This window comes from Limulus polyphemus, unplaced genomic scaffold, assembly GCF_000517525.1.
Source record: "Limulus polyphemus unplaced genomic scaffold, Limulus_polyphemus-2.1.2 Scaffold4678, whole genome shotgun sequence".
In the NCBI taxonomy this organism is placed as follows: Eukaryota; Metazoa; Arthropoda; class Merostomata; order Xiphosura; family Limulidae; genus Limulus; species Limulus polyphemus.
This window is the reverse complement of record NW_013670288.1, coordinates 10823-38678: the sequence shown is the minus strand read 5'-3', so window position 1 is coordinate 38678 and position 27856 is coordinate 10823. Positions and strand designations below refer to the sequence as shown.

Sequence of the window (27856 nt, the reverse complement as noted above, 5' to 3'; positions counted from 1 at the left end):
CCCTTGATTTAAAATCAACGGTGTGTGTGTTTATGTCACCCTGAGATGATCTTGTGAACCTCAGTTTCGAAACACTAAAGGACTGCACTAAAACACATACTTTAAGATGACAGATTCCTATGGATTTTGTTTTTGTATGGGACTACTGTAATACTTATAGTATAAAGATCCTCTAGGTCATTTTGTCCTATATGACATGTGTTTAAATTCTCTATAGGATATCTATAGCATATACAAGATTTTACAGAACAGTACTCTAAGGTGGAAGTATGGAAATCCTATAGGAATGCATGTCTTAGAGAACTATTATATTTCAATTTACTACAGGACATCTTGAAGCCACCTGTAGGATTTTTTTGTGTGAAATTCCAAAAGAACATTTTTATAAAGGTTCGCATCCTTGAGTAATCTTATGAGAATTATTACTTACCTAACCTTTTCATTTCCATATCAACAATCATACCTATGTGGTGTTTTCAGGTGAAACTGAGTTAACTGTTAAGCAACCAGACAGATCCATTCAACTGGAGATTTGGTTAAGATATCAATCACGAAGTAATACTAAAATGTCTTACTAACCAAGTTCTGATAGTAAATGAAATAATGAAACAAGACATGAAGTGAAATGCAATATGGACAGTTCTTTATTACAACACAAAACACAAATATAGTGTGTGTATCTGCTTTATAGTAATGACAAACTGTCATTTACTGTCAGAGGTGTAAAATAAGACAACATCGTCTCTCTAGGTAGCCTAATTCTTTCTGTAAATCAAATTACCCAGAAATTGTTGGAAAGGAAAGGAATGTATTAAAAGAAAGTGGGAAGAACTGATTTATGTTTTCAAGACTCCTCTAAATACTTACAACAAAAACTACCTGTGGATTATTTTCCAACAGTTCAGTATATGATGAAAACATAAAAGCATAGAAAAAAAAAGGAATTTAGGCTATACTATGCTCCTGAAAGCCCTTGATTAGGTGGCGTATTTTACTGTTCATTACCACAAACTATTAATGAAAAATATTCAGCAATATTCAAAAATATGGATAAGAAAGCACTGTCGTTTTAAGCATTAAGACTGTCAATAAAGAACAGGCAATTCAAAATATCAAATATAACTTCTCCAAACAATTATGGCTTATTGCTGTTTTCATAAATAAAGATGAATATTACATACACTCTTAAAATATTATAAGACAAGGAAAACAAAAATTTTCTTAACATTTTGTTATAAAAGATGTTGAGTCTTAAGTATAGTCCATACTTGAAAGGAGATTTAATATTTCTCTATTATGTTATTTCTGAAGATCCAACATTACTTTCTGAAACCAGGTTCAATATATACATGAAAATGAACAGAAAAAAGCTCAGCAAAATGGGTCCAACTACATATAAAAGTTCTGTTCTTTATGTACAAATTTAAATTCATCATTAATTCTGACAAACAAGGAAGGAGTATGAAGTGGTATTCCTTCATTTTTTGTGAATCATTATATTTATATTTAATACACCGTCATTTAGTTGAGCTATCTCTTGAGTTTGTTTATGCATGACACCAACTTGCACCCTGTTACAATTAATTGTAGCATTACTCTCATAATGGGATAAAATTAGTCTTTATCACTGTAATGATGGTCATACATAAATCAATTTGTCACTCCATGTAAGTAAGTTGATCAGGTGTTTTGTCAACAGCCAATAATTGTTCTAAGTTGAATTGTAATCTCTGGTACCAATTACATGAGAAGTGAAGATTGGTAAGCTAGATGCTTGAGAACATGAAGTTTTCAGCTGGATATTGAAACTCAGTTAGTTTATAAATATTGTGAATCATAATTAATCATAGTTTGAAAGTAGATTTTGTGACAACTCACAAATTAAGTCTTTTTTTTTCTGGGTTTTTTTTCCTAAATTATTGTGCCAAAGTTATATCATTGAATATCAGTTGTGTTAACTGTAAAAATACAAGCCTGGCATTTTCAATATATGAGTATTTTCTGTTTAAATTTACGGCTCTAAAAATTATTCTGTTTTTTGAAGAACACTGATATTACAATTTCACTTTTTCTTAGTGTAGAACAACAGATTAGTTAGAGTAGCTTTACCTGAGCAGGTGGAAAGAAAAAATAGACACCATTTTAAAAGGTGTATCTTAAAATATAAACATTAACAAGAGAGGTCTCCTGAACACAAATAATGATGACATAACTCAATGTTATTTGGAGATGCAACTAAATAAAATCACTGACTTTATACAACTATTATTACAAATGGACAGAATAAATGATGTTTTACAGAACAATCTTAAACCACCTGCACTTACACTAAGAATATAATCTCTTTCAGAGGTTGTTTTGCTTTGATATGGAGAAGGTCATATAAAACATGAATTTGTTTCTTGATGTCATGCCTAAGCTCCAAAAAAGTATTTAAATGACAACACAGTCTCTACAATATTTATGTTGATGATCTGGTCATTCAGGAATCTTTGTTACAAGTTAACTAAATATGTTTTCTCAGTAGAAATAAAGGAAGCAGGGTTGAATTTTGAGATTAAAGTAATAAAGAGTAAAAGGTTTGGAGAATAGAAAACCAAACATAGAAATTGTTAATGGTATTTTATGCCAAGATATATTTTGCAAGATTAGCTATTTCTGAAATTTCTCTGAAAAGATATTGATGAAGGTAAGAAACACATGAGGTTCCTAACTCAGCTATCTACATATACATATGAATAGTGACTCTGATATTGTACCATATTGTTTTTTTAATGTAATATATGCTGATATACCCAAGTTGTGATGTATGTATGAATGTGTCTTTAAATAATGAAATATTTTGAAACAAATTTGGTTCCTTATTATAAGCACTGATGGCATCATTAGCTTAATTACAGTAATGATAAACACAATTGAACTCTCAGTACTATATACATAATAGCACATAGTCACAATAAAATAATAATTAATATGAACCATGAGACAAGCTGGGGTAAAAAATGAAAAATCCCTTGAGCCACATATATGTCTGTTTGTAAAAGAAACTGTAACTTAATACCAATACCATATAGATTTTTCCTAGTAAAGAGTGACAAACTCATGCTAACAATTACATTTAGATATTAATTTGTATTTTGCATTTATGGCAAGGCTATCTACTGCCATATCTATTTTTCAACTGCTGACCAGAATGAAGGCAGCCAGTCAACAGCTCTTTACCACCTACCATCCACACTAAGAGATAATACACCCACATCTTAAATTGCAAGGAATATTTAGTGATATCAAAATAATTCAAACCAGGCTCACCCAGCTCTGAAATCAAGAGCTCTTTCACAAGGCCAACTGATGCCATACTTAGATATTAAAAGATTTACAAGATGTTTGTAGAAAAAGCAGTATAAATTTAACTTCATACTATTCAATAAGTTTCAAATAACCAAAAAAAAAAACAAAATGCAGTATTTAATATAGTGATGCAAACAGGGTTAGACTCCTATGGAAAATAGTGTACTGTATAGGGTTAGCCAATGTGAAGACAAAATAGAAAAACTGAAACCTTTCAAAAACTATTGTTCAAGACAGATAATGCAGATAGGACTACGAAAACTATTCAACAATATAGTTTCTTTGCAAACCAGTGTAAAATAAGAAAAATACGTACACCAAAGTAAGTTATTAAGCTATCACAATAAATCCACACCTAAAATAATATACTAGAAATGTTCAACTGCTGTCTGCTAGGTGGTGCCACATACAGTTTCTATTCCAAGTAAGTGGCATGAGCTGAACTTTCAACATCTCTACAAGCTTACAAACATCACCATCTTCTCTTGTATGTATATAGAACTTTTAACTGTGAATTATTTCTGTTTCTACATCTAATTTAAGAGAACAAGAAGCTTATGATATACCATTCCAATCACTTCTTACAAAGCATTTCAACTACTATCACAACTTGCAGCCATGGTCATTTGAAACACTTTACAAATATAGTTCATCACCCAAAACTGATTCTATAAAGTTTACACTTATTACAGTGAACATCTTGTTTACTGTATTGCAACATAAGCAGCTATCTCTTTGCTAGTCATAACCATGAGGTACAATATATGAAGAAGCACACAGAAGATGCTCTAAAGCAGTGGCTTATCAACTTATTATTAGATTATTTATTTATTTCTAAAAATGTTGTGTTATCTTGTGATATCAGTAATGTTGGAATTAGTTTATTATTACTATATGTTATAAATTTGGCTAACAAGAATCACCATGCAGTTTGTGACTATTGTAGACATTTAGACCAATAATACCTTTTTTGAAAGTTAAACATTGTCAAGTCAAAAAACCAAAACATATTTAACACAGAAAAAGCGAAAAGTAGTAAAACCAATTGTCAGATCTGATGAGTGAAAGAAGATATAACAGTAAGTTGGCATATTGCCTTGATGATTAATTTAATCAGCTGGAACTTGTAAAACTGAAACAAAAACTGTGCACAGGAAGAACACAAAGAATTTTCCAAAATAAGTAAAATAACCTGAAAATATGTAAACAAAATATTAAGAAACACTGAACTAATGTTAAAGAAACAGTATATTAAACACTACATATTAACTAACCAAAAGGAAGGTATCACTTGAAGTCTCAGTATTTTCTTCTTCTTCTACTGATATTTTTCCAGCCTTCTGAAACTTCTGAAGGAATACAGTTATGGCTACCAATAAAGAAAAATTAATTTACAAGTTAAAAACAATAAGCATTAAACTTGACTAATTATCATTTTTTTGTATTAAGAAACTCATTGGTACAAAAAAAAGCAACAAGTCATAAGCTTAAAAATGACTCAACTAGCTTAAAGTTTATTTTTATTAAAGAAAATTCATACTTCTCTATTATTTCCATATCTTCTGAAAAAAATATGGTACAAAAAACAATTCTTTATCAGGTTAAGAGTATTTTTATATGAATAAAAAGTAGCACTCAAAATAGGAATATTCTGATAATTTAGTCTGTGTCTTAACAATCGAGATATTTTGGGTTGAACCTAATTTAAGTGATTTTTTACCATGGTCACATAGTTCTTCACATAAGGATACTTACTAATTGTCCAACCAACTGGTTTGAAGCAAAAGAAGGATTTAAGTGGTAAATGTTTTTGTACATTTTTTCTCAATAAACAGATGGGGAGTAGTTTATATTTTTATAAGATTAGACAAAATGTTCATTGTAATCACTTGGTATTGGAAAAATGTCATAAGAAAAATTACTAGAATCTTGATGTCTCAAAAGGTACTTGTATAAGCAATATATAATAGGCATATATTTAAATGCAAGTACTTCAGAGACTCTGAACCTGAAAAATAGAAGTATTAGATGACGAGACAGTTATTTTATTGAGTAAATATACATTTATCATGTTTTAAAGGAAGAAATGCTGATAGCATAAGTGAAATTCTTAATTTATTTTAGTATAAGTAAGGTAAATATATGGTTGTAACATAGCACTCGTACCTTGCTGTTTCTTATATGTGTGTGTGTATACACTTGTATATGTATACATATATATATATATATATATGTATATGTATAGAAGATGGTAAGTATATTATTGTTAGATATGAAAATAGGAAGCTAATAATATAAATATTGTGAACGATGCATTTTTGCTAAATTTAGATGTTTGATCCTTTCTTTTTTAAAACATGATGTATTGTCCTAAGGCTTTTAAAGATTAAGGTTTATATTAGCATCTCTATTTTAACCATGACCAAATTAATTATTAAATCTTAAAATTCAAAATTAAGGTTAAAGATCTTTACATCTTTACATAGACTTTTTATTTTCTTTCTTTCTATTACACCAAGAGTGATATAAATTTATGAGAGAAGGTTGATTATGGTCTTCAACAGCCTTAGAAGCATCGAATATTCTAGATGAGAGAGTTAGTGGGCAACACGTAACAGAAGTTACCCTAGATACCATCAGTGATTCATCATCCACCACCGTTCTCGTCCAGAGGTTGTTTCCATAATCAACCTTCTCTCCTTATTAAAATATAAATCTAGTTTTTTTTTTGCCAGCATTGTGTCTTTACTGCACCTAATACAGGTGTAAAGAGGTTACACACATACAGACCAAAACATATCATGATTCTAAAATTTATTACCTTTCCAGGGGATATTTGGCTTAGATCATATACCATTTTCAATTTCCTAATTTCTTGTTTGCCTAACTCTTTAATAATCCTCCAATTATAATAGTCAGCATTATAATTTTCCTATAATACTGAAAATGTATTTCTGATGGGAACTTCCCTCCGCTCACAAGATTAGTTATTCTCGTCCAGTGCTGCCCTCTATATGCAACTTTTTTTCTTTATGCATGCCACTAGCCTTCAGCTCCCCCCTATTGGAATTGAATGATTCCAACATGTCTCTCATGTAAATCATCATGAGTCACTTATCCACCAATAGGAACATGACATTTGGCAGCACTTGTGCTCGGATGTGTTCATGTTTGTTTGTTTAAAGTTTCACCTTTGACTTTAGTATACTCACAAAGTTCATTTATTTTTCACTTCTAATTTCTATTAAGACTTAACTTCACTTTAATCCCAGTTTATTACAGTCATGTTGTTATTTATACTTTCTATTATTGGTTGACTCTTCCTCATTATGAATTCAGAAGTTCATCTTACTACTTTGGGGGTCACACCTGCGACTAGTGCTATGTCTCAGACCTCAGGTGCAGGTGACCCAGGAGGGAATTTAACCATGTTTATTTTCCAGGAGATTGCACGTTACACGGGTCAATGTCTGTTTCCAGACCTTGCCCCACTTCCTCCTGAGCAAGCTGAGCTTGTTCAGGTGGACAAGGACTTGGATTGCTTATTTCCACCTCCTGATTTTGTCATGCCTTCCCATGCTCCACCTGAGGAGTCAGTTATGCCTAATACAGTCTTTTTTTTGGATTTCGTTTCTCAGGTATGTGACTTTTTATTCCTTTCCCTTATTTCCAATCTCCCCACTCCCATGCTGACCAGTTTTCCTCACAATTAGATTATGGGATTAACATGCCTCGCCCCCCATAAGCTTCGGATGAGTTTGCTTAAAAAGCTTAGTGGCTTAAGCTACTAAGTCTCCTTGACTAACTTTATGGATTAAACCACCGCTGGTTCATGAAAGCCTCAGTGATAACTTCAAAAGCTGGATCTATAAATCAGAACAACCACTTGAACACAAGTGGACAGTCTGCTTAACAAGAAATCATGTATTCACAGACAAAACCCTGTTTGTATCAGCCAGAGGACTTAGCATTCTGAAAAGGATAACAAGAACACTGCCACATCAATGTAGGGGTACCCACTACTTAAGTAAACACTTACTAACCTTTGACTATGTCAAGACCATTTGACCAATTTGTCTCACCTTACTCGAGGTTTCAATAGTTGTGGTAAACTTACCAGCGGTTATTTCAAGATTTGGAGAAGTACCACCAATAGTAAAATTCTTTGATTACAAAATACACTGTACATCCATTTCCTACACTAACCTAATTATACAGAAAATTTATATATCAAGTATGAGGTTATTTAATTCAACTTTTATTCCCAAAACACCAGTAAGTGTGATGATTTTCTCTGACTAACTAACTGGAATCTCATTAATGGTTTCAAATATAAGAAGCCACAAAGAAAACTGATTCTCAGGCAGGTACTTTAATCTAAGACATCACACTAATGGGACCAGTGCTAAACCTGAGTTACCTGAACTTGACTCTAACCTCAGATTTTTTTACCTTAAACATTAAAATATTCACTTTCCACAATTCTACGCCCAATTCTTTACTATATATACAGTTCTACACTCAAGACTTCAAGAAATACATGTTACACATTCTTCACATCTCACAAAAAATTAAACTATCAACATATGGCTTAGTTAACAGTAACTTAAACATTTTCCTCTTCAGTGTTTTCCTACATAGTTTCATACACATCTAACAAAGCTTTTTCACACCAATGTAAACCAGATGTGGCAACAGAAGATGTGCCGTCAATTACTTATGCCATGTTTATCATTTAGAAAATGTTACATACTGTGTCACATATCACAAATTTGTTTGGAAAATCTGAACTAAAATTAAATATTATTAAAATAGATGTCATAATATGGATTATTTCACTTAATTTATAACTCTTTTTAACTTCAATGTTTGTATTCCTCCTCCCATTCCTAAAAACCTTTATCAAGAGTGTTTTGTTTTTCAGGTCAGTGGCACTTTAATCACAATTCAGAGCTTAAAACTGGCATAACCATTATAAAGGTTGGCCACTTTGGTGTAACGTAAATTGAATACAGAAAATGTAACGTTTTACACATAAATACCATTTCCATTTCTGTTAAATCAACTTACCTTCAACAGCACCAGCTAGTGTTTGCCATTTGTGGTCTGGATTTTGACAAACCTAAAAGCAAATAATCTGTTTAAACATTAAAAATTCTTTTAGTAAGTATTTCAAAGTATCGCAAGTTATCTTTTTCTTCATAACACTACAGCTTCGTTTAGTGACTGACAGTATTTAAAAACATGCTTGAACAGATGTTAAATTTTTGTATTTGAAGCATCATCCTGGTAATAAATTGAAATAGTTTTTTCACTTGAAATAAATCATCTTTAGTGAAATTATAATACTAGTACTTTAGTGCATTACACTAATTTAACCTTAATAACCTATTCAATAACTTCATGTTTTAATACAGGGATGAAATTCTCAAAAAAAAAAAGGTAGAGGCACTCAGCTGGGTCATGTGGACCAGTTTTTGAAAAAGAAAAAGTCTACATGTAAACATAAAAAAATGACAGAATAGCTCAAATAAGTCCCATTACTAGTAATGCCTTAAAAAATAAGTTCTGGTACTCAGTACCTGTGAGTACTGGCAGAATTTCAGCCCTGCTTTAATATATTGTTGTAAGTTACATTTTTGGTTGTAATTTGTTTGATAATTGGGGCTTAGAAAGTTCTAAAGATTTAGCGTCAAGTATTCTAGATCATTTGAAGATAGATTACAAGTACAGAATAAATATTTTAAGAGTAGAGTGAGTTGAAAGATAGTCAAAAAGATAGTAGGTAGAGTTATTTCATAATAGAGAGTTGTTTCTAGCTGATAGTGAAACAGTTAGTGTATTTCAGTCTGTGTTAGCTATCATGCTTACATATTGAGTTACTTTATGGTATAAGTTGAATTTATATTAATCCTAGTATTGTTAGAGGGGTTTGAATGTCATTTGTAACATAGGCCTACAACAATTTATGACACAGTGTACAAGTGTTCAAGCTTGTAGAAAAATTAAAAGAAAAAATAAAATAACTTGTGATTGTTACATGAATTGCATAATGAATTATCTTCACTATATAACATTTAAGAACCCACCAATGATTGCACAATAGTAAAATAATATCAAGGAGATATAACCACATACCAAGGAACAGAAACAAATAATCATTATTTGACATATTGAAATTATTAAGATCAACTGAATAATTTAAATGAGAAAAGTAAAATATAATAACAGATCATGTATATCACTCACTAACTCACCTTAACTAAGTCAAAATAAAGTTGAAGACTTTCATCCACTGAGAGATGATCAAGGGTTATGCTTAGAGTAGCTCTAGACTGAAGACGAATAGCTGACCACACATCTGTTAAGCCTAGTAGCAACACACCCTGGTATACACAATGTATATGGTTACCTGTACTTCTCATTCTGAAATTACTTGTTGTACATAAATGTATCATATTCCAGGAAAATATAGTCCTCAAATTTCAGGGATTAATAATAATATACTTCTAATTTCCCTTATTTAAAAGAATCTTGAGGTTAACAAGATTCAAATTGACCAAGCATCTCTATATGCTTTACCAGAGATTAAGCTTATAAGCAAAAAAATAAAATAAGCCCTGGCAATAAAACAGGTTCAATGGCATGTGATATTACCTACAATGTCATTCAACTTTGTGCAATACCTATCAAAATTATATTTTGATTCCTTAACTAAGTCATTGAAAAATTGTACAATTATGTAGCAGTTTGAGTTGAATCTTAATAAAGACAAGGGTGAAAAAGACAACAGAAAAATTCAATCGAAAATAAGACAAAAAATTACACAAAAAGGTAAAAAGTATTTTGAAAAACAGTAACAATAACTATTAATTCAGGGGTTTATGCACGTATGCAATAACAAAAAGTAAAATGTTTATCTTGAAATTTGTCATTTTATACCACTCATAAAATACAGGACTTATTTTTTCAACGTTTTTTACCTGTTTGTGCAATTTTCTTTGTCTTATAGGATTTACACATGTATGTGATAATAGAAAAGTACAATGCTTATTTCAGAATTTGTCATTTCATACCATTCCTGAAAGCTAGGACTTTTTTTTTACTCTTTTACCTGTTTGTGTAATTTTCTTTGTCTTTTTTTTACCCGTGTCTTTATTACTGCCATTGGTATGAGTTTGAACCCATGTCCTGGGATTAAGAGTCTTATGTTCTATCAATTAAACCAGATGATGGGTTCCAATGTGATAATTTTTTCCTAATTTCATAATATATTTCCTTGCACTGGATTTGATTCCAATACTCCTGGCATAACATGTGAGTGCTCTACAAGCATAGCTAAAGGTCTAGCCCCCCCTAGCATTTGCCAGTAAGGCACTTTTTGACAACTCAAGCTATTACAAGTTCTTCCAAATACTTCCAACTGCAACAATATATCATGATTTATTGATTCTGTGTAAACCAAATACAATGTAAGGTTTAATGGTCTATCTTTCTAGGACTAACATAATATATACATATATAAGTAATTGGAAGTGGCCCGGCATGGCCAGGAGGTTAAGGCACTTGACTCGCAATCTGAGGGTCGCGGATTCGATTCCCTGTCACACCAAACATGCTCGCCCTTTCAGCCGTGGGGGCGTTATAATGTGACGGTCAATCCCACTATTCGTTGGTAAAAGAGTAGCCCAAGAGTTGGCAGTGGGTGGTGATGACTAGCTGCCTTCCCTCTAGTCTTACACTGCTAAATTAGGGACGGCTAGCGCAGATAGCCTTCGTGTAGCTTTGTGCGAAATTCAGAAACAAAAAAAAACAATAATTGGAAGCGAATTCATTTATTTTAAATTTTCATATCCAAATATTTTAAGATTTTACTTAACCTTCATATAACTAACTACTTTTTACAACATTCATTACTAATAAGGGTCCAGATATCGCATCACATTAAGCAATTTTAGGTGAAATCACTCGCTTTCTATGTAAAATACCTGCAGGACTCCAGTAGTAGATAGTGGAATTAATTACAGTGTTGATGGTATTTTTTGGTTAAATTTTTATGTTGATTCATATGTCATTAGAGACCCTGGAACCAATAATGTCATGGACCCAAAAGCAGATTTGTACCAAAATAATTTAGAAAAATGTGTTTAAAAGGCTGATGAAGTCTATATGGAACCCATCAGTAATTCTAAGGTCAAAAAGTAAACCATAGTTAATGATTATTTTGTTAGTTTGTACATAGAAATACTCAAATATATATATATTATTGTCTCAGAAATTTGAATAATGATAACCTAACAAAAATTAAGTTTAAAATTTCTAATTTACACAACCAACCTTAAAAAATGAGCAGTGCCAAATTATAATTAAATTCTATAGTAATTATTAAAAACTGAAAAAAATAAACATAATAAGAAATGACAAATATTTCAATATCAATGGCATTTATAATTTTAAAAATGAGCAATAGTTATTTAAATTCTATGAAACACCAATTCTTAATATGTTTAATTAAAAACTATAAACCATAAAATATAAGAAAGAATGTTATACCATTTCCAACTGGTAAAAAAAGAGTCCCAAAGTGAAGAGAAGATGAAAGGTAAATAACTAATCAAATCCTGGACCATAATCAGACATTCTTTTAATTAAAATTATGTTCAAATCCAGACACTCTTTACTTGATATTCATACTGTTACAACACCTTCAGTCAAACCAATAGCAATATTTTTATGCAAGCTTCTTGTAAGTTTAGTCTTTTCAACTTGCATCAGTTTATAACTATATTTTCAGGAGCCTATTAGTGGTATAAAAAATTACCAGTGATTTTTTTACATAAAATAATCAATGTTATACACAAACATTTTTATGCAATACTACTCAAATTTACCTGTATCTCTCTTAAAACACTAGGACATAGTTTTTCCTGCTTTCTGTTCTTAAGATATTGAAGAATGTTCTTGTGGAGAACCTTGTTCATTTCTCTTCTTTCTGCTGGCAAATCCATAGCTGATAAGAACAATAACATAAAAATGCATTCACCAAAACTTTAGTTTGTCTATAATCTCACAAAACCAAGTATTGGTGTGTTAGTAAAAACATTTGTGATACAAATCTAATATAAGTATCACTTTTGTGTTTGTAACACAAATTGCTATAATAAGAGCAAATACATATATTACATGTATACTTTAATAAGCATGTTGGATTAATAAAATATTATGACTATTATTGTTTAAATGAGCCAGTTTATTCTCCTTCTAAAAAAATTATTAAACTAGTGAAGATTGATAACAAAATACATAAAAGTTTCACCTTGATAACATTAGACTGGAAAAACTAAACAAATTACAAAAGAGGAAAATAAAATCTTGAAGTAATGGCAAAAAATAACTTATGTATGCAAAGCAGAATGACACACCATGAGACACAGGTTCAAAACTAACTAGTCAATGTCAATAACAACAATATACATATTTTTATACATAAAATATTATATCACTGTATTTGTAATAAAGACTAAAAGATATAATAATAAAAACATAAGTTAAAACTTTTTCGATTATGATTATTTCTTTCCACAAAGTCATAACATAATACTTTTAATATTTGAATACTTCTTCATATTGCAAAGAAATTAAAATATATATTGGGTGATGCAAAAGGCCTGCCCTATCATGATATTTCCAAGTACTGTTTTTAACATGATTTTTGAGCTATGTTTGTCTAACTAATTTCAATTTTTTAAATAACTGTTTGGGATGTTATTAACTTTGCAATAACATGTGAAAGTGATCCTGCTATGACATTGTGTCATGATATCAACAGCTGTGCACAAAATACACCCGGTAGCCAATTCACTTGTAAAAAATTGGCACTAACACGCTAATTATATATTTTCACTACTTCCAAACACTAAGTTTTCATAGCATTAAAAAGTAATACTGCATAAACTTTTTCCACTGCACTAAAGTACCTCATGCAAGAAGTAAGTCTCCTTTAAATTTTCATACTCCATGTGTAACACTTAACACTTCTCACTACTGAAACTCATTCTCCACATCACTCCTTAATCATTAAGACTTTTTAAGGCTCTTTCTTCTTTATTAAAAAAATAAAACATTATCCACAGAACCAGCTTTCATTAACATATTAGTCACATTATTAAGTTTGGAAATATTACTACTTCAGCATCTATCCAAACTGTTAACATAAATATTGCACAAAAAAGGTTAAGAAATGAACCCTTATGGGATGCCATTATTCACACACACTCAAATTTAAACATGTTCATTCAGCAATAAACAATGTTTCCTACTTCCCAGTCAAAGTAAAATCATTTTTGTAACCATTTCTTTAAAAATCTAACTTACTAATTATCCTTTTGCATTTTACCTTACAATAGGCTTTTTTAAAGTCAAGGCATACAACATATAATACTCATTAAAAAAAAAAAAGAGATAACAAAACACTATATCTTGACAAGTAAATACTCAAACATACTGGATTATACTAGACAAATATTTGGCTTCTAGTTTGAAGTTTATCTTAGCCAAGCTTTTAACAAAGGTTCACATCCACTTTAATCATTAAGATCAACAAATAACTTACTGGACTTACATATCATCACATGCTGAATTTCTTAAACTTAACCTCACCAGTACATTTAGTTGTTTATTAATCAATGTGCATGCATTTATAAATTAGATATTTGTCATTTCACTTAAGTTTTAAGATTAAAGCTATCTAGTTCACTATAAAATTTTATATGAAAAACATAGGTCATAAACATGGGTTTCTAATCATTCTATGAGAGACAATTACATGTGCACATGGAATTCTTCAATTTCATTTCATTAAAAATATCTGTTAAAATTAAATCACTGAATCCAGCAATACATATTTTATACGCAAAATTTATTTGAAAAAAAATCAATATATCTAAGAACTTATGAGTGAGAGCAAACATGAATTTATAACAATATCCCACTACTCCTATTATATCTGCTGTCTCTAGTGCTGGAAAAGCCTCTTGCTTAGCATCAAGGCTCATCAAGCTGGGATACAATAGGCATAGTAGTGGTTGAGATCCTATTTATATTATCTAAGTAAACAGTCTGAATATTCTGAAGTTACTAATTTGTTAATTCCTTTATATGTTGTCTTTTCAAGCATTTATAAATAATGTTGTTAGTTTTCTACACTATACATCTACTTACCAATGGTAATTGAATTATTAAAGAGCCAAAGCCAACAGGAACACAAATCTTGCATAGATATCCTAAAAAAATACCAAAATATTTCAGGTTATTAATTCAACTGAACATTGTAACGTCAAGATAATGAGCCTCCAAATCTGTTAACCTTTTTTATTTTTACTTACCACTGCAAAACCTTCTCCAACAGAGATTGTATTTCTTCTTCTGGGATATTTTTTTCGCTTTCCAAATTTGAGCTTAAATTTCTAATATCACCTGAACAAAGCCTGACTTTCCAGCTGAAAAGAAGAGAAACCAAAGAGGCTGCATCCTTCCACATTGAAGGATAAATCCTGCAAACATTTCCATTAAGTCCTTTTCGAGAACATCTATGTTCCGTATATCGTTTAGGGCTACTAGATAATTTGTGTAGTTCACTACTCAACTCCTCTACAGTTTCTCCAATATCTTCATAATTACATGACACTTCTAAAGACCTTGCTTCTCTTGCTAGAATATCAACAACCACGCAAAAAGGAGCATTCGTTAAGGCTTGGGAATGAACTGAACAACATTCCATTGTCTTTAATCTTGGTGACTATGGGTACACTTTACGTGAAACACAAAGAATCAAGTGTTATTATTTATTATATTAACAATAACATTGCTTGCTGCATGAGATTGAGAATGTATAGCGTAATTCAACCATTGTGTTTTAGACTACAAATTTGTTTCTGACAAAATATACTCTTTACAACACGAATATGTATATTCCAATATTAATAATATCTTCACCAATAACTATCGAATGTTCCTTTTTCTCCAAAGTTTGTCAATCGGCAAACAATTACGAAACTAGTTACTACTATACAACCATTATCTTACTACTTGCACAAAGCTCCACATCATCTCAAAAGGCACGTGGGTTAATAATTTTTATCACGTGAGTCAAGTAGTTTTATTTTATTAATCAATCATTCACCTAGACCTACGTCAGGGTAAAGCCAATCAGAGTATTTGATATTTGGTTGCTATGACAACTAATGGGTTTTTCTGTTTCACAGTGCTAAAGTGCAAGTCACTCGGAAATAGTTCCACTGTGGCTTTGTTTGTTTGTAGTTAAGCGCAAAGCTACACTATAGGCTATCTGTGCTGTGCCCACCACTGGTATTGAAAACCGTATTTTTAGCGTTACAAGTACGCAAACAGGCCACACTGAGCGACTTACAATGCCATAACCGGAGTTCGATTCTTAGCACTGGATAGAGTGCAAATAGCCCATTGTGTAGCTTTGTGCCAAAAAAAACACCGACACACAGGAATAATAATATTAGATTGTTTGTTTGTAATTAAGCACAAAGCTACACAATGGTTTATCTGTGCTCTGCCCACCACGAGTATCGAAACCCGGTTTCTAGCGTTGTAAGTCCGCAGACATACCGCTCTGCCACTGGGGAGCTAATATTAGATAAAAATAATCATAATTATTTGTAACAAAACTATTGATACAACAAATCTGGTGTCCAAGATAAGAATTGAAAATAAACATAGTAAATTTAAAATTGTTGATCCTAAAAATACTGTTACGTCTCCGTGTGTTAATTGATTTTCCGTAACTTCGTTCTGACGAAACTTAAGCGACACAAGTCTTTACTTAATAAAACTGGTTTATTCTTTCCGAATATAACTTTACCGATACACTCAACTTCAACAATCGCGCTATATCAACGAACGTCAATAATACTTCTGACCGCAGATCAATTACACACTATCCACCCAGACATTACATTCCCCTCTTTTATATACCAGCCTACCCTATATCTAGTAAGAACTAGAACATTCGCCAAAGTACATGATAGTTCTAGAAATGTTACGTCACAGTAGTCATGTGACTCGATGACGCAACAGTATGTTATTAATTCAGAAAGAAAATCAATGAAATGTGACTGGAAAAACAGAGAGAGTCAGGAAATTATATTTTCTAAGACTTGTATGAGCTTTATTTATTCCATAAATAAAATGCATGGAATAGCACCAGAACACCTTCATGATAGCTCAAAGCCACTTCAACTACAAATAGATCATGCATTTCTGTCAAAGAAGAATGAGAGATGGCACACAGTCAACTTTCCAGGGTATAGATGGTATTAATTGAAGTAAGTGGTGTCCCACCTGTAAAAAGATGTTAAAAGTGACTCAACATTTATTTTGACTTTAATTTTCAGAATGAAATGTATTTTTAATAAATTTCATTTTATTAGTTTGATGTTTTTCTTTAATTTCAATTCCTTTTTTAGTTCAAGTATACAACTACAGAAACTCAACTATTAAAATAACTTGTAAAGTTGTAATTGAGAAAAATTGACCACAAAAAACAAACAAACAAACAGAAAAATACTGTACTCAACAACCTTATGAAATTCGTATATCAAAATAAATATACAAACTGAACTATAATGACTAAAAACTTAATAAAATGGACCATGACAAACCTTGGTGCTCATATGAAGCACTGGATAACTAATTTGCTTATGTTTAGCTCTAGATGGGCAGTTTTCTGCAAACACTTACATAACACATAGATATTTATTCAAACAATTTTTTATTTTCAGACATACATAAGTTAAGACTATATCCTATCTAGTATTATGTTCTGGACATTATATAATTATCTATCACTGTTTTTTTCTTGATGCTTAGCTAGACAGATTGTCCCAGAAGTTCATTGCACAGCAAATCTCCATGATATTAGACATCAAAATTCTGAGCCATTGCTTCCCATTCACATAATAATACTATCTGTAAATTATTGTTAGTGGTTTTCATAACAAATTCAAAAAACTATAGAAACCACAATTTCAACATGCAAAGAACTGCGCTTACCACAGAGTTCTTGGGAGGTACCTCCACTTCACAGTCCAAACTATGTTGGTGACTTGTACAGTTCTCACTCTTTGAACAATCTAGTCTGACCTTTACTGTACTGTGTGACTGTTGGATGAAATAATACTAGTAAAATATTTACTATCAATCAGATCTGAAATAAACTATTATACACAGTCAAGTTTAGGAAAACAGACTGATAAAATGTTGTGCTTTGCAATCATTTGGAAGAAAATCAGAAATAATTCTACAGAGAAAATAAATTTATCAGTGTTGAAATCATACATTAATAATAACTGAAAAAGAAACTAGAAAAGAAATAAAAAATAATTTACCCTGATAATGTCAAAACTAATAAACAGAAATAAATTAGATATGGACTGCAAATATATGTTACAAGGTTTGGATGAGAGCAAATGTTTATTTGTTTAGAAATTTGCACAAAGCTAGAGAACAATTATGTTCATTTGATTATTTTTTTTTAAACCTAAAAACCTGTTTTAGTCTTACCCCATTTGAAAGATACTCAGTAATTTAATCTGAGAATATAGCAGTTTTTGCTAGGAAACTGACTAACACTGAAGTAACACCTTTCTTTAGAACATTCTGTCTTATTTGGAGGGGTGATGCATCTATATTTGAACTTGAATGATTTTATTTAACAAAGTAAATGGCTAAAATTTGATAAGCCATGTGATGTTAAATACTTCTTTTTTATAAAAATTATTTTCCTTTCCAGAGATCCTAAATTTCTATACCTAAGAATAACAATATTATTTATAATACTATTGTTAAAGTAGTGAATTGTCAAAATGTGGATATAAAGCATTCCAGTAAAAGAGCTTTCTAGTTGTGGGTCCAGTATATATACCTAACAACATGTTAGACATTGCAATTATTACTATACTATTTGATTAATACTACATATCTCCAATCTATCTTTAAAAACCATGAAAAACGTTATTTTACTTTAGTTTCAAATAAACAACTTAGCTGATAATGGGGATAAAAACTTTTATAATTTGTTTATTCATCATGGATGAAATTAAAACATTATATTTTTAAATTACATTACATTTAATATTTGGAAAGATGAATGAATGCATGGTACAAAATTAAGTGTCTAAAATATATCTGAATCTATTGACAGAGGGTTTTTCAGTCATTCAGTGATCATTATGACATAGCATTGTCATACATTGAGTTTTTCTTATGTGATTAAGAGCTGTTTTAGAACATACACAATTGGGGACACTCAAGTTCAACAAAACTGTCTGGATATGATAATTTCTTTCATTATTAGTACTAGATTTTATTTACACACTATGATTTTAGAGCTACTTTCCAGTTTCCATGGTGGCTGCTGTCATAATTTAGTATACTTGCAGTAGATACATTCTTTATCCATTGCATGAGATAACCATACAGTGATTGAAAGATGGACACAAAAATAGTTTGACATATTTCAATGTGTACAGCACAAATGACAGTGCATAGTTATGTATCAGACAGCCTAAAAGATAGTCTTCACATAAAAAAAATGTTTATATACAATCTTTAATGCATTTTTTAACTAGACTTTTATATTATTATTATTTTTTGATGAACAGTAGAATGACAGCAGCAACAACAAACATTTCACATGTGTGTGTGTATAGTAAAAACATTTACTCTTTCGAAGCTCTAATCACATCAAATAATTCTTGGAATATTTAAATTTGAAACACCCTGACATTAATTTTACTTGTTAAACTGAAAAAAATGGTAAATTGCCTTTTCTTAATATCTAAATTAGTAGATTAGATAACCATTTCACATCTCTTTATTGTAAAAAAACATATACAAGCTTACATAATCAATTCGATAGTTTTATTCTGAATTCCTTTAAACGTAACCTTATACTGAGTCTTCTCAATAAAGCATATAAGATTAGTTCTAACTACCGCCTTCTTCATACCAAAATGACCACTTTACAGAACATTCCAATAAACAACGGCTATCCCTTGCATTTTATTCAAGCCCTAATATGCAAGTTCTTTTCTCACAAATTTGAACACTTAAAGAAACCATACACTATTAACAAATACCCATTAAGACTGTCCATTTCTTTTTTTAGGTAAGCAAAGTTTCATAGTGAACTCACAAATTTTAAGAATAATTAAAACGTTTTATCTACAAATTCAACTACAAATGATATTTAAATCACCTTTCAAAATACAAAACCTATTCAGATCTAAAGACCTATTACCTACCCCTATGCATTACAAAATCATATATAAATACACATGTGGTGGCTGTAATGCTACATACTTTGGCAAAACTATATGCCAAATACACCTGAGAGTCTGTTTATTCACACATATATAGTGAAAACAACAACCACTCCATCTTGATAAGGAATTTCAGTGCCATCTCATCTAAAACATCAAATATTGAACTTTTGATTAAAGAATGCTTATCTATAATACATGAACTCCCAACTTTAAATAATAACACAACTTCACTGCAATTAAGTCTGTTCTGAATAACTTGCATAATATTGTTACAAATGTTGCATTATTCTATTCTTTCTTGTTTATTTGTTTGTCTTTTAATTTATTTTATCCTTTTACTCTGCATTTTAAATTACTTTTTATAAAATGATTAAACTTTATAAATATTTGTACCTAATATTTTACCCTATTCAGCAAAGCTTGCTAAAGATGGAATACGTATATTCTGAAATGTTCAAAATTTAAATGTTTGTAATGTTTGTACACACGTGTCAAATGTTCATTGTTGCTGCTGCCATTCTACTGTTCATCATTAAGCTTCGATTCCCGTTAAATGAATCTGTTGCTAATGTTTATTATTTTGACTGTTAATATTTTTGTGTGTTCTTATATTTTAAATGCTATTGAACTTCTGAAATTAAGCAAATACACACAGTCATCTTTAGTTAGAACTACTTATGAAAAGGGTAACTTTTCCATAACAGGAATAGGGTGAGCAAGTTTTCCCATTAAATGAATCTGTTGCTAGTGTTTATTATTTTGAACGTTAATATTTTTGTGTATTTTAATATTTTAAATGCCACTAAATTTCTGAAATTAAGTAAATACACACAGTCATTTTTAGTTAGAACTACTTATCAAAGGGGTAACTTTTCAATAAAAGGGACAGGGTGAGCAAGTTTTGTAGCAACGTTGTAATTAAATTAGACAGTTCAAATAATTGAAAATATTAATTAGAAACCCTAATTTTAAATAGTTTATTATTTTCATGACATTTAACTTAATCATAATTTTGATTAATGGGTTGGTGAAATAATCAAAAATAGTAATAATGGGAAACACTTCCTTATCTTGGAAATTCTTAACATGAGTGTATAATTTTTGTTGTTGAAAAAGAACTGTTACATACCCTTTCCAAAAGTAATCAATTTTTGGTGGAATTATATTACCTACAAAATGCTAAAGAATGTCCAAATGTAGTTCTGCTACATCACATTCCACCGTGACTATACATCAACTGTGATTATCCTGTGATTAGTTGACTTACAAGTTCAAAATAATTTTAATATAACATTCTCAACTCTCTATTCTAATAAGCTTTTACAATAAAAATTAACAAAAAGTTACTTTTAAACAAAACATTTATTAAAAAAGTAAGACCATACTGTTACAACAGCGGAAGTCATGTGATGCTGCTGATGAGTTTTTTTGAATGATCGGGGAAGTCCAAGTGTGTTGAAGATGCCCCTTTGTCAGTATATAAGACTGGCAGAGAAAGCCAGCAGGGTTAATGAAGAGAGAGCAGTAGTTACTTTGAGTTCCGTGTAATTTATGATTTTTGTTAGTTTTGAGCTAGTGAGCCATAAAATGTGTGTTTTGCACCCGTCGAGAGCAAAATTATCAAGATTGTGAATCGCTGTGTTTTATAGCGTGTATTATAAAAGTTGTTAAGTTTAAAGTGATGAGAAACGTACTGATTGTGCAACTACTGTGTACTAAAAGTTTGTACCGAGGAAGAATAAACTGGTTTAATCAAGAAAGGGCTTGTATCGCTGAAGATCCTTGGAAAAATTTCTACAGGAAACAAACAAACAAGCAGATATGTAACAATACTTACAACTTTTAACACTATAGAGTTACTGAATAAGATCCACATGGAGCTCCATCATATTTTTTGTTTTTACATAAACTACTTATACATGAAGTTGCTTGTTGGTTATGAGGTCCTTCATTACATGAATCATACAAAAAATTACACAAAAATACCTTCACTGTTGTAATTAATCCCATTTATTACTGCTGGGACCCGCAATATATTTTAGATAAAAAATGAGTGATATCATACAATATTTTTATGATCCAATATGTAGACTACACTATTAGTGTATGGTATAAGAACATGCTGATGATTTGATGGTAAAGTAAAACTGACAACAGGATGCAGATGCACTATCTTTGTTGGTACAGCTTTACAATACAAGTACAGTTTATTATGTAATAGGTGTTTGACTTATAGTTTCTGAAATTTTCCTGCTATAGTACACATACAAAAACATCTGTTACTTACATCTTCATGTAACTGTTGTACAAATTTCATATTTCAAGTTTCTTAAATTTTATTGAAGACTAGCTGGAATACCTGTCCCATTGGACAAGTGAAATAAAATCTTTTTTTGTAACAATGGATAGGAAATTGTGCTTCTATTTTGGTTTCTTAACATAATAATAACAAACATTAAAAGTGCAATAAAAATACATAAAGGTACCAATACAGAAAAGAAAGACACACTGTTTCAAACAACTCTATCAATGTGAAATTAGGTTATGGACAATGAACAAAATGGGAATAGAAAATGTATGGCAGATTTTCATTTATGGTCTTAAGCTTTATTCATCTTGTATTTGAATAAAATTGTTAATTTATTTGCCATGTTATGTTCAGTTTTGTAATGATATAAACTAAACAAATAAAAACTGTGAATAAAACAAAACTGTGACAAAAAATTCTGTGTCCCTTCCACACAGCTTATACTTTAAACTTCCTAAAAACAATTCTACCACTGTCCAATATAATTTCTTATCAATTTAAACTCTTCAATGAAATCCATTCAATGTCACAAGTTAGAGCAATAGACAATATTTCGTTTAGATAATATTTTTGTAATATCTTTTTTTAATCCCTCATATAAAATTTTAAATGTTCTGAAACACAATAGCTCTGCTTTTCAGATTTTGTTTTATAAATTGCACACTGCAAACAGCTTTAACAGCCTTGCATTTTTCAGTGTAAATGATAAGTTACCATTTAAAGTTTTAAATATTATTAATTAAGTAAAAAAGTAATATAAAAACTGTTAATATAAAAAACAAGTCAGAATTAGTTAAAACAGTAACATTAATTTTGAGGACTTGCTAGTTAAAGCTGCGACAGCAGAGCAAAATGCAAAAAGGGAAACAAATTTGTGCAACAATTCACCATTGATATTAGATCTGGACCTTAAATGAGTGAACAGAGTTGTTTTATCAGGAGTGGAATGAATGATAAGGTAACTCTTAGGTCCTGCTCCACTGATAGGTGCTCCCTTCTGTTGTTCACAACAGGCTAGTGTTGAAAACCCAACTTGCACAAGATGTTGTTGGAAAAGGTAATATAATTGATAGAGCAAGGTCGGAAAAGATATTCTTTTTATGCATACAACAAAAATGTGACCAGAGGTTTCTATGTAAACTTCATTTTTAATGTGTGATCCATCTGTAGCTGTGCAAATTCTTCCTGCCACTTCAATGGTAATTTTTTTTGAAGATTCCAAAGAACTTGTGCTAAACAGATTATGTACCCACTCAAATTCTTCCATACTCAACTGAATGAAATTAGCATTTGAATTTGTCTTGCAGTGTTTTAAAATGTGAAGAGATGAGCTCTAACAAGATGTTGCCAGCACGGTACACAGATGCTGACATGCACATTTCAACTGACCCATTCACTACTTTTTCCTGTCAGAGAACTAATTTTGATCTGAATCTTTCCAGTTTGCCTATGGCTGTCAGGATGTTCTCATTTCTTCCTTGCATTCTTTTATTCAGCTCATTGAGAAGGCTGAATATATCAACAAGATAGGACAGCTTCACACACCAAGAATCAGTGGAGACCAGATCTTTATAGGGCAATTACTATGAAGCTCAAAGATTTTTAAGCTCATTCTAGAGCTCATATACATGAGACAGCCATCATGTACAAGAGTAAACTTTGATACTCTGCACCCACCTCTTCATGTAAAATAAAAATAAGATGAGACTTCAAAGGTCATGATTTAATACAATTTACTATTTTCACGGTTTGGTCTAGTACTGCATTTAACTCTGGTGGCATCATTTTAGAGATAAGAGTTTCACTATGTAGTATACAGTGACTAACCAAGAACTCAGGGTTCTCTTCTCTCACTTTACTTACAAATCCTTCAACTTTACTCATCATGGAAGCCACTAAGTCAGCGCAGATGCTGCAACAATTTGACCAATAAAGATTACTTTCTTCACTAAGGTAAGCATTTGTGACAAGACAAATTTCCTCTCCAGTTGTGTGATGTGGCATTTCTTTACAGAAGAAATTCTCTTTGATTTAATCTTCATTCACACACCTGTTAAAAGGAATGTTTTAATTTTACTTCTCTTAATTACTTAATGTTATAAGATACAAGCTACAAATTGGAATGTGGCAAAAAAATTTTTGTCTTAAGAAATACAGCACTATCAGTTTGTTTTGTTTCATTGCTTATATATTAATATCTTGTTTATCATTATGAACATAGAGTTAGTTGTAATTTTACATTGGTACTTGAGATGGCAACATAGTAGCTTGAGTTTATTTAGTATTTCATAATCATAGTCATCATAACATTGGCAAGAATTGTCATCATAACATTGGCCTTTAATTATTTATTTAGTTTTGTTTAGACATGCTTCCCAGTGTCTTTCAATGGGGAAAGTGACGAATGAACGTAATTTTGTTTAAATACATGAAACAGCAACGAAAAAAAGTATGTGTTGTTAATAATGAAATGATAAATGTGTGATGTATTATGTATTTGTCCATTTAGCTCACAACAATATTGAATAGAAAGCTTTATGTTCTAACACTAGCAGACACTGTCTTTCTATTTAGAACATTTATATTTGGGAAAGTGTTACAAAACTGTATGTACTTCAGCTTTTTATGGCTATACTTGTATTTTCATTACTATGTTAGCTGAGAGGAAAAATAAGAGTAAATAATTAGCTCTGCCCTTCTCTTCTATTAGTCTTATGAGCTTTTGTGAGTTCAGTGAGTGATGCAACAGCTTTTGTTGAAGTGTAAAGATATGCCCTCTGAATAATGTCACAATAGAGAGCTCTGTTGGAAAATTCAATGCATTTCTTCATTGATAGATGTGAAATGGGGAACAAGAAAGACTGGATTTTAGGGGAAACCCTACAAAAAGTACAAGCACACCTCACACAAGCCATAGCTACCTAACCACGCAGACATAAATAATGAAAATCTGATACAAGAAGAGTATCTTATAATAAGTATGTATTGGTTCTTCTATTACTTTGTATTAATACTTGTATTGTGAATAAATGTTTTGAACCAAAACACAAGTGTACTGCAGTTAAAAATCTCTCAAATTCCTATAACAAACATACCTGATATTGGTGATGACCTGGCTGTGTCCACTAATGTCTGTAGAATCATTAATCTGCTGGGCAAATTTTCCACTTGTTTTGAATTTATCTCAAAGCACCAACTCAATATCAGTGGACTTGTCATTAATATACTGGCTGATTGTACTATCTGAGAGAGTGACCTTGGCTATTTCTTTGACTGCATCAGCAAGTTGGCAAAATTAGGGATTTGGCAATGGTATGTAACTTTTTGATTTAGCTATGAGCTCAGCAACTAAGTAATTTGCTTCTTGCATCCTATTCAAGACTTTCACAGAGATCAACATTAATTGATTTTGCTTCAAGTTCAGTTCTTTCATGCTCGTGAAGTAAGCTACTTCTTTGCTGACAAGTGACAGGTGTTTGGTAGTGAAATGGCATTTTAACTTGCTTGGCACCATTCCATTCTTCAAAAGCTTCTCCATAAAACAAGCCATTCTGTCAGATGGCAACTGAGATCACCAGTTCACGAAAATCTGTATAATAACTAGCTGTCACTGTACTGCATGTTTACCAGATTCAGTTTCTTATGTTTAGCTGTTGCTGATTCAGCAGCATTTGAAGCGAAGGAAGATTCTTCATTGTCTCTTTTCTTCAGAGGTTTATTCATATTTATAGTGTAAATAAATTGTATTGCAACACAGTGCCTTTTCTTTAAATAACATTTCTCCTCTCAGTCTAATGACACTCACGAAGCATTGATAACTTGAATTGCCAGGGAGACTAAAACTCGTAATAAGGTTGGAATTGCATTTGCAACAATGCTGTTAATGTGCAGTGTGTTGACAATTAAACTCTACTAGTAAAGTACAGAGTTTTGGTAGGTCACTGTTTAAAAAGTAAATAATTTTTTACACTTGCTTAAATAAAATGTATTAATGAATAAAGCTTGTTTACTTATAAGAAGCCATGACTTGATGTTTAACCATCAGCTTTTGAAATTGTGCAGCACACTAGTTGTCTTGGTAGTACATTGGTTGGGAACCACACATCTAAAGACAAGCTAATTCTGTTCCTTACTGTTTGATCTGACAGTTACTTTCATTGTCAAGGCTCAAAATTAATGTTAGCATATAATTTAATAGAAATAATATAGCTGAAGTCATAATCAACACAAAATATTATCAAACTTAAAAATAAAGGAGTCATTTTCTTTTTATTGTGCAGAGTAAATGCAAAACATTCATACATTCTAGCAACAACATAAGATGACATGTACATAACAATGAATTAGTCTTTGATAATATCTTCCAAAACTTATAAATTTCTTGAAGTAGTTATTTAAGATTTTTCTACACCTGCCTTTCATAACAGTTCATCTATACATATGTTATTTAGGTAACTATACATATGTTATTTGCCCAAGACAAAATTTTGAGTTCCTTTTTTATCATTTGTCACACACTTCACACCAACTTGTAGAGGTATAATTATACAATTTAATGTATACATAAGGTGGCTGTCTAAACAATACATTCAAGAATTAAGAAAATAACTAATAACATTATTATATAAAGACACTGCTCAAAAATTAACACAAAGCCATTTATAAATGTGTTTACAAGTAAATTAATGTTCTAGCTTTATTTTAATATTGTTTTAACATGTAACTACAGTGAAAATTCAATATCAAAGTTTTTTATTTCTGTTTAACTTGGAGTACATTAGGAGGGCAGATTAAAGAATAGAGTTAAGATCTTTTAGGCAAAGTAACTGTGTTTTGCATTTCAACCCTCTACCAATCACATGAAGTACAAGCACAATGTGAAGTCACTTTTCCAGCAATTAGCTGTGCAACAGTTGAAAAAAAAATTAATTTCTAAATTTTGATGTATCTTTGGATATCTAAAAAAATGATGTTAGATGTTAACCTGATGATCATCTTGCTATATTTCATTCCAACAATAAAACTAGTGGATGAAATTTGTTGCAACTTCATAAGAACTTTAATAAATGCATGTGGTTTAAGAAACATAAAGCCTGTTACTTTTGATAAATGTAGTTTTTTTGCATTATGATCTTTAATATCTTTGAAAATAACATTAGGAAATGATATTTATAAGAAATGATTACGATATTTATATTTGTTCCAGATTTGAACTTATTAGTTTTTATGTTTTAGTACATTATTTTGAAATCCCAAAAAATGTGTATCATCCATAAAATGCAAATTTCATCTATTTTTAATTTTTTTAATAATCACGTACTCTCCTCATGGTTTCAGTAATATACAAGACCCGAAAATAATACTTGTAAATAAACCTAAACAATAAATGAGTATTTTTGTTTTTAACTAAGATTTCATGTTTATATATGTACATAAAAACATTTTAATTTTCTTTCATAAATATATTTTTATTTCAAGTTTATGTTTCATTGCAGCCGTACTTTTGTTTCTTGTGCCGCATAAACCGTTGGGTCAGCAGCGTGACCTTTGTACGTTGTCCGTAACTATCTCATCCCTGTTGGGAGTCACTCTCGTTCAGCCCAGCGAGGACGCATTTGAACATTACTGTCGATATGATAACAAGAAAGCTTTTCGGTACTTGAATATCATTTCTTTGAACTTTCAAACAAGTTTATTTCAACACGTCCTTGTATGTTGTTTCACTATACCAAGAAACCTAACTGCCACTACTAGTGAGTTAGAAGAGATTACCAAACGATACAGACACAATAAATTACAAAGAAAGTCAATTCATAGCACTTAAAATATTAGTCTGGTCTTC

General features: G+C 30.8%; 2 protein-coding genes across 2 annotated transcripts in view; both read right to left on the bottom strand.

Annotated features, from left to right (window-relative positions):
- Nucleotides 1–15464, bottom strand: part of LOC111088896 — a 29365-nt gene extending 13901 nt beyond the window's left edge. The window contains exons 1-6 of the mRNA XM_022400139.1: nucleotides 14736–15464; nucleotides 14572–14633; nucleotides 12243–12361; nucleotides 9609–9737; nucleotides 8422–8473; nucleotides 4626–4720 (exon numbers count right to left, since the gene is read on the bottom strand). Coding sequence (XP_022255847.1) covers nucleotides 4626–4720; nucleotides 8422–8473; nucleotides 9609–9737; nucleotides 12243–12361; nucleotides 14572–14633; nucleotides 14736–15130 — 852 coding nt within the window. The 5' untranslated portion in view covers nucleotides 15131–15464. The remainder of the gene's footprint in view (nucleotides 1–4625; nucleotides 4721–8421; nucleotides 8474–9608; nucleotides 9738–12242; nucleotides 12362–14571; nucleotides 14634–14735) is intronic.
- A 1058-nt stretch (nucleotides 15465–16522) lies between these two features.
- Nucleotides 16523–27856, bottom strand: part of LOC106471526 (EF-hand calcium-binding domain-containing protein 7-like) — a 19748-nt gene continuing 8414 nt past the window's right edge. Inside the window, exons 4-5 of the mRNA XM_013932125.2 lie at nucleotides 17434–17541; nucleotides 16523–16722 (exon numbers count right to left, since the gene is read on the bottom strand). Of these exons, the coding sequence (XP_013787579.1) occupies nucleotides 16645–16722; nucleotides 17434–17541 (186 nt within the window). The 3' untranslated portion in view covers nucleotides 16523–16644. The remainder of the gene's footprint in view (nucleotides 16723–17433; nucleotides 17542–27856) is intronic.